Raw genomic sequence first — 12,525 nt, 5'->3', positions numbered from 1 at the left:
CAGTTAACTGCAGATCAGAGGTTGTGCCCCACTGGCAACGAGTCTCCCTGGTACTGAGATGAGCAGTAGGTCAGAGCTGGCAGAATGGTGTACAATGCCCTCTTTCAGCCACATTCAAGGTAAGAACTAAGTTCTATAACATGGCTAACACGTGAAAGGGATCTAAAACGGACTTACAAAAATGGCCACTACCTCATGGACTACCGGAAACACAACAGGGCACACTGACCCAGTCAGCAGGGGGAAAAGCACCATGGGAGTAGAGCCTACCAACTACCAACATCGTGAGCATTTGCCACAAGCTAATGGAATCACGGAGCCCAATACCCTACACCCACCACAATGCATTGCTGATGTGACTCTGCAGTGCGCATAACAGAAAAGGTGTCACACTCACCCGAGAGCCACATCAGAACCAGGGAAAGGCTGTCACATGATAGAACACATTCTGCTGTCATAGAGGTGGGTACGGCATTTGAGGCTGGCATAGAGACTGGAAAAAAGTTATTAAAGTGGGTTTTTCTTGGTGGGAGGGGGTTAGTGATCACTGGGGGAGTCCTGGGAGGTCATCCCCGATTCCCTCCAGTGGTCATCTGGTCAGTTGGGGCACTTTTTTGGGACTTGTTCGTGAAAAAAAAGGGTCCACAAAAAGTGACCCAAAATCGCGGTAAAAATGCCTTTTTTTTTTCGATTATCAGCTAAAGACGCCCATCTCTCCTTGGCCGATAACCACGCCCCAGTTCCGCCTTCACCACGCCTCCAACATGCCCCCGTCAACTTTACCCGTTTCCACGACGGATTGCAGTTGGAAACGCCCAAAATCGGCTTTCGATTATACCGATTTGGGCGCCCACGAGAGAAAAACACCCATCTCCCGATTTGGGTCGCAATATAGGCGTTTTTCTCTTTCGATTATAAGCAGGACAGTATGAGATAGAGATTCTCCTTCTTCTATGGTTTTTATAATACAGTCCACTTTTTTAACCTTTCTAACCTCTACAGTATTTTATACAGTATGGTTTGTACACATAGTTGTTTTTATTTGCTTGTAATGTTTGCTGAAAGCTGTAATTGTGCTTGGACATGTATGGTATTGCCTGCTGCTGAACTTGATGTGTGCTTAGAAGGACCATTTTGGATTTCATTTTCTATGAAAGAGCATACTGGTTTGACCCATGAGGCAGGAGCTTTTCTGTTCTGAAACATGGCCAGTGTCGGGTCTTTTGCATTAAAGATTTCAACATTGTTCCAGGCTTGAGGGCTCTTTTGTGCTTGCTTTTTTTTTTTTTTTTTTTTTGCTATGGAAGAAGAAATTAAACAACACTCGTTCCAAATACAAGCCTGGCTGCTGTGTTTTGGGCGGTCTGAAGTTTCTTTGCTCACACATTTGCATCCCGCATAGATTCCATTACAGTAATCTGCGTGGCTTAGTACCATTGATTGTACCATGTTACGAAATAGTTCCCTCAGGAAGAATGGTTTCACGCGTTTGAGTTTCCTTATGTGAGAGATGATGTGAAATGTTGTGGTGGAAGGTCCTTGGTTCAGTCCTTACATCAGGCCATCCACTGCCTTCGACAGCTGGGGCAGGAATTCTGTGGAGGCAGTGTTCATAGCTCCCAGGAGGAAAGGGGAGTCATAGTCATTCCTTAAGGGTAATGCCTAGTGACTAGATTCAAGGCCCATGATTGTAGGATTCTGGAAGGCAACTGGTGTGTAGCCCCCAGTCTTCAATGACTGAAGTAAAGTGAGTTTGGAAGGGGATATAAAACTAGAGATCCTACGGTTCTGTCTGAGCTGGATGCCCAAAGGCATAGAAAGAAACTCCCTGATCAAAAAAAGGGAGGCTCTAAGCCCACCTCTTCAATGTCACCTTCGGCACCTAACCATTATACCTCTATTCAGGAAATCTAGACTGCCCCAATTTGTTTGACTGCACATTTTGACCATTAGATTGTAAGCTCCTTTGAGCAGGGACTGTCCTTCTTTGTTAAACTGTACAGCGCTGCGTAACCCTTGTAGCACTTAGAGCTGGTGGTGGGAGGCGGGGATAGTGCTGGGCAGACTTATACGGTCTGTGCCAGAGCCGGTGGTGGGAGGCGGGGCTGGTGGTTGGGAGGCGGGGATAGTGCTGGGCAGACTTCTACGGTCTGTGCCCTGAAAATGACAGTTACCAAATCAAGGTAAGATATACACAAAAACTAGCACATATGAGTTTGTCTTGTTGGGCAGACTGGATGGACCGTGCAGGTCTTTTTCTGCCATCATCTACTATGTTACTATGTCTTGAAATTGGGTAAAAGGAGGAACCCCTGTGGCTCCCAGAGAGGGACCAGGGGTGCACATTAAATAGAGGCAGTATGTTAATGGTTTCTCCTTGTGTTGAGTTAGGATGCTTTGGCATGCTACAGATAAATACAGTCTCCTTTGGAAACCTAGCATAGATCATAGATGGCTCTGCAGCCCTCCTTCCCTTCTTGCTTGGCTTCCTCCAAGGTCCTAGGAGAGGCTCCTGATTAGGCACAGGCCTTGTGTTTTCATCTGTCTTTATCTCTGCTCCCCCCCCCCCCCCCCTGTTTTTCCTGCATTCATTTGCATTTTCTGCGGTGCATCATTTTCACTGTTTACAAATAGGGTGGGCATCCAGAAGTGGCATGCCATGGTCTGAGTGACAGATGGGGCTGCCTCCAAAGCAGGGCGGAAGGTTAGGAGAAAGACCTTGGGGGGGGGGGGGGGGGGCGTCTTTCCAGGTAGATCTGCCGTTTGGTAAATGTACTTTCATGAACAGAAGAAAAGTTCACCTTTCAATTCTTTGGAAACTTCACCAGATTCTAAGGGGATAATATTGAACCTGAGGCAGTCTGTGGTTTTTAAGCCACACACTGAAAAGCCCACATACTGAATGCTGGGCCATGTCCAGGCTCCGGTATTAAATAACCAAATAAATACAGACATCCGGAAGTTAACAGGATGCCAGCTGATATTCAGACCACTGCCCAGTTAGCTCAGCGAATAAAGTTAGGACTGCCTTTTTCTTTCCTAACTTTATCCACTTACTTAACCAGTTAGCACACTGAATATTACTGTTAACCGGTTAAGTGATGGCTGTGCTTAGGCTCACCCCTGGACTGCCCTGGTACTAATTCAGTGGCACTACTCCCTGAAGTGCTGTTGAATATTGACAGGTGGCCAGATGAGCAGGGTTTAACCAGACAGGAGCCTCTCCTGCACAGTTAAGTCCTTTTGAATATTGGCCCCTAACTGTTTCTGTCTGCTTCCAGTTCACTCCATGTTCAGTGTTCTCCAGAATCTGGTTTGCCCTTCAGTCACTATAGCAGCTGCCTTCCTTGTCCAAGGCATGTGGGTGGTCCTACAGAGATTTGTAACAGAGCCTGAGATTATGAAGAGCATCAGTCATTTTGTCTAAAACTTTGATTAATGACCATCGCCTGAGTCACAGACATGCTTACTCTGCAATATAGCTTATGCGTGCTGAGTCCTTAGTCATGGGAGACCTTGACTTTTGCCTTTCTGCTTTCATAGATGCCAACTTGCAGGTCAGTCAACTGCAGAAGAACGTCACCATCTCAGAGAGCAAGTGGGTCGCAATAGACTGCAGCATCACTAATTGGACCAGCACCAACTCCCAGATCTCAGTGGAGTGGTATGTGTGGAAATTGGGTCACCCAGAGAAACAGCGCATCCTGCATCTCACGCGGGATGGTGTCCTGCAGTACGGCGACGAAGAGGAGGGGAATACGGGAGAGCAAAAGCTCCCCCGCCACCTGCAGCTGGAGATCCCATCCCGCGGGCTGTACAGGCTTCTCATCCAGAGCGCAGAGGTGCAAGACAGTGGAGCCTATGACTGCAGAGTGCAGGAATGGCTGCTGAACTCCCAAGACAAGTGGTATAAACATGCTGAGGATGTGTCTGGACTGACCAGGGTCACAGTCCTGCAACCAGGTAAATGGAGAGGGTGGTCTGTGGTGCTGTTATGTATTTACCAAATCCAAATCTACTGTATATTTGTACATGAGAGCACCACGCACGGACTGTATAATAAAAAAAATAGGACACATTGTGGGAACTGTAGGGCAGGAATGAGGTGCATTGGTAGAGCTGTGTGTGTGGGGATTAGCAGAGCTCTCGGTATTGGAATAACAGGGGGCACCACAGGCCAGGATTGAGGGGCATTGGAAGAATTGAGCATAAGGATCTCAGTAGTGGAATGGAAGGGGGTGTTGCTCAAAAGGATTGAGGTGCACTGGCAGAGTACAGCATGTTCGTCTTAATGCTGGAATTGCAGGACGAACTTCAAGGAAGGATTGAAGTGAATTGGTATAGTTGTGGAGAGTAGGGATTCTGAGTATTGGATTAGCAAGGCAGGATTGAAGTGCTCTAGCAAAGTTTTGTTAGATCGGGCTGGAATGTGAGTGTGATGTCTATAATGTGTATTTCATTAAATTTTTACTCTCTGAAATGATTTACAGAAGCAGCCTTGCGGCTTGACCTTACAGTCCTGAATGTCACGGTTCCAGAGAAAGGTCACTTCCAGCTGGATTGCAGCTTGCTCTCACGCTCCAGCCCCGTGTCACGGTTGTCCCTCACCTGGTTCATGTTAAGGACTAAAAGTGGTGTGGCTGGAGATGGCAGCAGCGAGGTGGAGAAGGAGCCTGTGTTTAGCATTGGCCATGATTCTGTATTTGAGCCAGAGCCGGTGAGGTGGGATGGCAGACTGCGCTTCAAGAGGGTGTCCACTGTGCTTTTCAGGCTGAGCGTACAAGAAGCCAGTGCAGCTGATGCCGGGAACTACTCCTGCCGTGTGGAGGAGTGGCTGCCAAACCCCAGGGGCCTTTGGTACAAATTGACGGAGGAAGAGTCGGGGTTGACTGTAGTCAACGTGCAACACACAGGTGAGGACCAGTATGTGCCCAAACATGACACAGATGGCTATTTCCCTAATGTCATAGCAATTATCCCTTTAAAGCAGGATTATTTGTAGAATAATTTTGCTCTTGTAAGAACTTCTTTACATATCACAGAGTTAACTCAGGGACTGCGCTGACCCAGGATGACATGGAGGCAGGTCATACAAGTAGGAGCAAAGCGAAGATGCATACCTATAGCAGGTATTCTCTGAGGACAGCAGGCTGATTGTTCTCACGACTGGGTCAGCGTCCACGGCAGCCCAGGACCGCCGTGGACGCCGACCCAGTCATGAGAACAAGCAGCCTGCTTGTCCTCGGAGAAAGCGAAGATACATACCTGTAGCAGGTATTCTCCAAGGACAGCAGGCTGATTGTTCTCACAACTAGGTCGGCGTCCACGGTGGTCCTGGGCCGCTGTGGATGCCGACCCAGTCATGAGAACAAGCAGCCTGTTTGTCCTTGGAGAAAAAGAGATTAGAAGATGTGCAGGGGGAATTTGTTCCAGGTCATTAAACATGGCAATCCAGGCCATCAGACTGGTTTCAGTGTTTCCCTATACCAGGGCCGTTAGGAATTGGGAAGATAGATGAGATTGACAACTCTACATAGGTCCTGCTTCTGAGATGTTTCCCTGGAATGGCTGCTGTTTGCCAGTGATGGAGATGGGATGATGGAACAGAGAGAACCTACAGCTGAATGTAGAACTGCCAGAATAGAGAGGGAGAGCAGTGAGATTGAGATGTGGAGGGAGATAATCGAACAGGGACGACCATCTCTAAGGGCGCCCATCTCTGAGGATGTCCCAGCGAAGGGGCGGGGCATCCCGTATTATTGAAACAAGATGGGCGTCCATCTTTCATTTTGATAATACGGTCAGGGACGCCCAAATCTCAACAATTAGGTCGACCTTAGAGATGGGCGACCTCGGTTTTCGCCGATAATGGAAACCAAGGACGCCCATCTCAAAAACGACCAAATCCAAGGCATTTGGTCGTGGGAGGAGCCAGCCTTCGTAGTGCACTGGTGCCCCTGACATGCCAGGACACCAACCGGGCACCCTAGGGGGCATTGCAGTGGACTTCACAAATTGCTCCCAGGTGCATAGCTCCCTTACCTTGGGTGCTGAGCCCCCCCAACACCCCCCCCAAAACCCACTCCCCACAACTGTACAACACTACCATAGCCCTTATGGGTGAAGGGGGGCTGGAAAAAAATGTTTTTTAATTTTTTTTTTTGGGTGGGAGGGGGTTGGTGACCACTGAGTGAGTAAGGGGAGGTCATCCCCAATTCCCTTCGGTGGTCATCTGGTCAGTTCGGGCACCTTTTCGAGGCTTGGTCGTGAAAGAAAGGGACCAAGTAAAGTCGGCCAAATGCTCTTCAGGGACGCCCTTCTTTTTTCCATTATCGGCCGAGGACGCCCATCTCTTAAGCACACCCCAGTCCCGCCTTCGCTACGCCTGCGACATGCCCCCGTGAACTTTGGTCGTCCCCGCGACAGACTGCAGTTGAGGGCGCCCAAAATCGGCTTTCGATTATGCTGATTTGGGCGACCCTGAGAGAAGGACGCCCATCTCCCGATTTGTGTCGAAAGATGGGCGCCCTTCTCTTTCGAAAATGCCCCTGAATGAGCCCAATATTCAAAGCCATTTAAATGGCCAGGAGAATGGCTTGTCTGGGGCTATACAGGGACATTTAGTGGCACATAACTGGATAATGCTGCTGAAGATCCCTGCTAAACGGCCATCCCCTAACCAGCTAGGTTAAAGGCAGTGGCGGGACGTGGATGGAGCATGAACTTAGCTGGTTGGCGGTCATTTTCAGTCTGATAACCAGTTAAGTAACCACGTAAAGTTAGGACAGCAGAAAGGCTGCTCTAACTTATGCAGTGAAGTTAACTGGGTGCCAGTCTGCATGTTGGCTAACTTCAGGTGACCACTGAGACCCAGATATTCAATGCTGGGAGTCACACATGTCCCGGCATTGAATATTTGAGATCACTTCAGCCCACACCTGTGAGCATCTCAGACGCTGCTTACCGCTGTGGGCTGAATATCAGGCGGCAAGTACTTACGATCCCAATTTTGTTACCGTCCTTTTACCACTCATCTATGTTTAAATCATTTTTATTAAAGCATAAAGATTCCATGAGGAGAGACAGTCAATAATAACAATCTAGACAATTAGCTAGTCGATGGTATCTGTACAGGACATATTTTATCCCACATATGAGATATCTTCATTCCCCCCCCCCCCCCAAATGAACCAATGAAATTAAAAGTTAAAAAAAAAAAAAATGCCTATCAAACATCATGTAACCTAACTAGAAACCAAAATTTGGACAAAACAATCCCGTTCCAACCTTTAATGGTGCCAGCACACAGATTCACATCTTTCACGTCCATAGTACTATGCACCATACATAACAAAGGTTCCAAGGAAAGCTTGAAAAGAAGGGGGGAAGGGGGAAAGGGGACAGGGACACCCTTGACACATACTACAATAGATTGAAAAGGGTTGCATGCGAACACCATTGACAAAAGGGCTGCCTGTGGAGCAGAGTAAAGGGGGGGACCACCTTGCTAAACCACCCTTGAATCCCCACATGATGTAAAGTCCTAAACAAAAAGGGTCCATGTACCTGGTCAAAAGCATGACCCGCATCCAAGCTGGTAATAACAACAGAGTTTCCATCCTTTGGCCATACAACATTGCTAATAAGAGCTTCCGCACATTAGCTACTGGCTGGCGACCACAAACAAACCCTACTCGATCAGACGAGATCAAGGTCGGCTAATCTATCTGCCAACACATGAATAGCACCATGTATTTCTTTAGCAGTTAATGGACAATTTAAAGTATCTACCAATTCAGGCGTAAGAGAAAGCATGTTAGAACGGGCCAGGTAATCATCAATGAGGAACGTCTCATCTCTACTACCATCTCCAGAAGCGTACAGGGTCTGAAAGTGTTGTTGAAAGATCTAGGCTATTTCCTCCATTTTTTATGTAAGTTCCCCGCTGCGGGTCTGGATAACTGGGACAAAATGCGGGTGCCCATGAGATTTAATAACATGCGCTAGGAGTCGTCCAGATTTATTTTCCATATTTGAAAAAATTAAATTTACGATGTAAAAGCGTTCTAGATACCTGTTCCTGTAATAAACTATTAAGCGCCACTTTAGTAACTGTGAGGGGTTTCAAACGAGGGGTGAGCCACATATTGCCGTTTAAGAGCCCTCAGCTGACGTTCCAGTACAATAACATTTTGTGACAGACACGTATTCCTAACACTTACATAGGCGATTATGTCCCTGCATAGGACCGCTTTAGCGATAGGTCAAAAAATTGAGGGAGTATCCATGTGTTGCTGATTACGAGACAATAATTCCTACCAATGTTCTGTCAAGTATTTAGAAAAATCTGTAGAGCAGAATAAGTAGGAGGAAAACCTCCATCCTCTTTGACTGTGGAAGTAAGGATCAGTATCTAAATCTAGCCAAATGAGGGCATGATCCGAAACTTCCTCCAGTCCTATAGTGGCCACAAGGACATGTGAGAAAAAAGATTGTTCCACAAAAATGTAGTCCAGCTTCGAATGAGTATGATGAGCTCAGGAAGTGTGGGTGTACTCAACGCTTGTCTGGATGAAGCGGTCTCCTTGAATCAACCAAATTGCTCTAATCGACTGTCATGAGTGGCTGAATGCCCTGACAAAGAAGCAGAATGATCAAGGCCCATATCAAAGACTAAGTTCATATCACTAGCTACAACCAAAGGGGTAGATCTGTACGGCAGGCAGGCAGGCTGCTAACAACTTAGAGAAAAACATCGAAGTAAGTGGTGCAGGGCCATACGCTGATATTGAAATAAAATCTTTACCCTGCAGGTTGAGCGAAACCCCAACAAACCTACCCTCATCCTTGTGACTCTCGGCAAGTCACTTAACCCTCCATTGCCCCAGGTACAAATAAGTACCTGTATATAATATGTAAGCCGCATTGAACCTGCTATGAGTGGGAAAGCGCGGGGTACAAATGTAAGAAAAATAAAAAAAATCATCTTTAAATAAGTTTTGATTGACAAGCCAATGACTTGTGCGCAAGATTTGCTACACTGCCTCTCCGACCTGTAGCAGAAGAACAAAAAACCTCCCCCACCCACCGATTATGTAATTTAAGGTGTTCATCTGCAGACAATCTAGTCTCCTGAAGGCAAATTACATCGGCCTTGTGACGTTGGAGGGCTTGCAATATTTTAGCACATTTTATAGGTGAGGTTATGCCTCCTACATTCCAGGAACAAAGGCGCACAGATGATCCTTTAGAGATGTTCAGAGGCTAGACAGAAAAGGTTATGAGACAGATGGAGAAGACCACTAGTTACCCCAGGGTGCCCAGCCTCACCCCAGGGCACACCTATGCATAACAATGAAACCCTATCATGCAGCCCCAACCACAACCAGCAACACGCACACCAGATAGACAACCACATGATCCATACTTCCCCCAAAGTACAAATCTCCCATCTGCAGAGAAATCCCACTCTACCTATGCTCAAACCCTGACCCCCCCCCCCCCTTCCACCACCACAACCTCCAATTTAGCAGACCCCCTGCCTCCCATCCCATCCCCAGTACAACCCAATCTAATCCCGCTGTACAAGCAGTGAACATGAAGGGATGATCACACCTGAATGCGAGGGCTCCTGACCCCCAGCCCAAAATGGAACCTGAGGAAGCCCCAGTACACAGAAAACCCAATGGAAAAAGGCAATCAGCAAACATCTTAACCATTAAACTAATAAAGGCACCTTATAGAGGCCTTACTTATTATGGTTAAATTGTAAAAAGCACAGCACGCTGAGAAATTTAAACCTGAGATTCAAGTGCCAGCTGTGATGTTTTTAGACAACTGAGTCAGACATTCCTATACTGCTTCTGGCGTATTATATGCACCCTTTTATCTATTGCAGAAAACTTTAAGCAGGCCAGGATATACTAACATGAAGCGCTAGTGCTTCTCAGCCAAAGCTGCACAAATAGGGTTGAACCGCCGCTTCTGTTCCTGTAGAGAGGCAGAGTAATCTTGAAAAATTTGTATTCATTCCCCCTCATAAAGCAGCCTATTACACTCTGACAGTATCCCCAGAGGATCTCCATTTTGTGTAGATAATTATGGGCTTTTACCAGCACAACACGGGGCCTCCAGTGGACGACCCACGCAATGAGCGCGTTCCAGACAAAAGGGCTCCGCTCTGTCAGACAGTGCAAATTCCTTGCTCAGCTAACCTTTTACAGCACTGAAGAAAGGGTCCTGTTAGTGACGTTCTCCGGAAAGCCTGCTGTTCAAAGGTTCCCCCTTTGTGGTCGATTCTCAAGGTCATCAGTCAGTACTGCCTGCTGCTTCACTTGCTGCTGTAAGGTCTCTAAAGTGTCGGCCACATAGATATCCGCATCTTCAGTGGATGACACGCAGTGGTCCAGCTCGCTCGTCCACCGGTTCGTGTCAGCAAGGAGAGATTGTAAATTTGTTAGCTGTCCAGATAGCTGACCCAACCGTGGTTCCAGGGCACACATGACTGCCGCTGTAAGTTGTCCAAACTGCTTTTCAGAGAACACGGGAGGGGATAGCGAAGAACTTTCTGCCATCTTTTCTTCAGCACATCATGTCTTAGCAGAGTCTTTTTTGAAGCCCTTTTCCTGCCATAGCGCCTCCCAATTTTTGCAGGAAATCTGTCCATAAAAGATTTAGAAATGATTCACCACAGGGTTCACAGTCGTTGACAATCAAAATTAGGGCAAAGGGGGCGTAGGAGCCCCAGAGAGGTCCTAGAGATGTCTTAATCCCTGAGTCCATCACATGATCCTCTGCCTACCACTCGTCTATAAAATTCTTTATTTTGAAAACATTTCTCCAACGGCCTGTGTCTGGAGTCTTATGACTCCAGGCCTTGCTTTGGGGTAAGCTAAACTATAAACCTGACCCCCCCCCCCCCAAACTCCACCCACCCAGGCGGAGGGCTCTAACATGGCCACACTCTAAACAAGAATCACATCACAAAATGGAATCTATTCAGGACTGTACTTCTTGCCCTGGGGGAAACAGTCAGGAGATACCCAGTCATGTTCAGCATTTAAAAAAAATCATTGAGTGCCATGGGCTAAATATTGCTCTGTGCTCACTATCATCAGGAGACTAAGCTCACCTCTACACTCAGGTTTTAGCACATCTTTTAGTGATTTAAACTTTGCTATTTCGTAAGGATTTTAACTCACAGGACAAATATGTTAAAACATGAGTATAAAGATGAACTAAAACCAGCATGCCTCTATGTAAATCGCATCCAAAAGGAGGAATTAGCTCTTACTCTCCCCAAAGCAGGGAGCAGAAAACTGAATTCATTTTTTAAAGCTGGAAATGTAACTCCTGAGTCAGAGGTGAAGTTAGTTCCTGGATGCAGGGGTTTCTCTGGACTTGGGTCACTCTCCACCCACCTGTCTACTTACCAGTGACCCAGCTGGATCTTTGCTATTTTAAAACAAGAGGAGCCAGAAAAGACAAGTGGAGGGGCATTGTAGGATAGCAGGTGGAGTGATGAATGGTTGGCAATAGGGAATGAATTAGTGAATGGGGAAGAGGATGGGAGATTGGGGGAAGGGATCCCAGGGCAGATTCCCTCCTGGCTGCACCAGGGAGCCTCAGGTTTAATTCAGTGGTTAGAGGTATGAGTTAGCCCTAACTGTCACCTATTACCATCAGAGAATCCACAAACGTGGAGAACTCAACCTATTACCATCAACATTAAAAACCACTACTAAAGTTAGCGCTGTTTTCTGATGTGAAAAGATACATTAAGCTCAGTGCACCTTTTTACTCAGGTTTTTGCACCCATTTTTTAAATTAATGGTCTTTTTTTTTAAACACACAATGCGTTTGCATACTATTTGCTTACTGCATCAGGCGTTAATGTTTTTTAATATATGAGATCAAAAATAATATGTTAAATTTTAGTGTACATTTTTACTTGGGTTTTATTATGTCAGCCTCAGGAATACCAGTAACATGATAAAACTAAGGGGCCCTTTTATTAAAGCTTAACGTGTGCTAACGGACATTAGCACACGCTAAATGCTGCTCATCCTATTTTATTCCTATGGGTCTTGTGGCACTAAGTGCATGCTAATGTCCGTTGTTGCATGCTGAACTTTAGTAACGTGCTTTGATTTGTTTAAAAGTAATTATTTGCAAAGAACCTTCAGCATACAAGGCAGGGCAGTAGGGAGGTAGCACTCATCTTTGAGAGTTTACAGGGAATGGCTCTACTGCTGTTTAGTGTACCCACCCTTCTTAATGTATGTGGTTATGGCTTATGTAGCTTTTACTCTAGGGAAGCAGCAACCACATTGGTGGTGGGGGGTTGCATTGTTCTGTGTGGGTGATTTTGCCTGCATTGTCCATAAGTGTTGAGAGTGAGCCATGCAACAACGCATAATCAAGCCTGTGCATCTTGCTTCCAATTGCATATCTCAGTGGGTTATTTTACCGGGAGGGGGTAGTCATCAAAGCAAGCTTTGCTTTGCTAAATGGTGCCAGTCCTGC

The 12,525-nt window shown here is 46.6% G+C and overlaps 1 protein-coding gene across 1 annotated transcript in view; it reads left to right on the top strand.

The window, feature by feature from the left end:
- The window catches only part of IGSF3 (immunoglobulin superfamily member 3), a 529,021-nt gene that overhangs the window by 513,964 nt on the left and 2,532 nt on the right, over window positions 1-12,525 (top strand). The window contains exons 10-11 of the mRNA XM_030204032.1: window positions 3,544-3,963; window positions 4,491-4,913. Coding sequence (XP_030059892.1) covers window positions 3,544-3,963; window positions 4,491-4,913 — 843 coding nt within the window. The remainder of the gene's footprint in view (window positions 1-3,543; window positions 3,964-4,490; window positions 4,914-12,525) is intronic.

This window comes from Microcaecilia unicolor, chromosome 5 (assembly GCF_901765095.1).
Source record: "Microcaecilia unicolor chromosome 5, aMicUni1.1, whole genome shotgun sequence".
NCBI lineage: Eukaryota > Metazoa > Chordata > Amphibia > Gymnophiona > Siphonopidae > Microcaecilia > Microcaecilia unicolor.
Note: the sequence above shows the minus strand (reverse complement) of the source record. Positions and strands in the feature narration are given on the sequence as shown.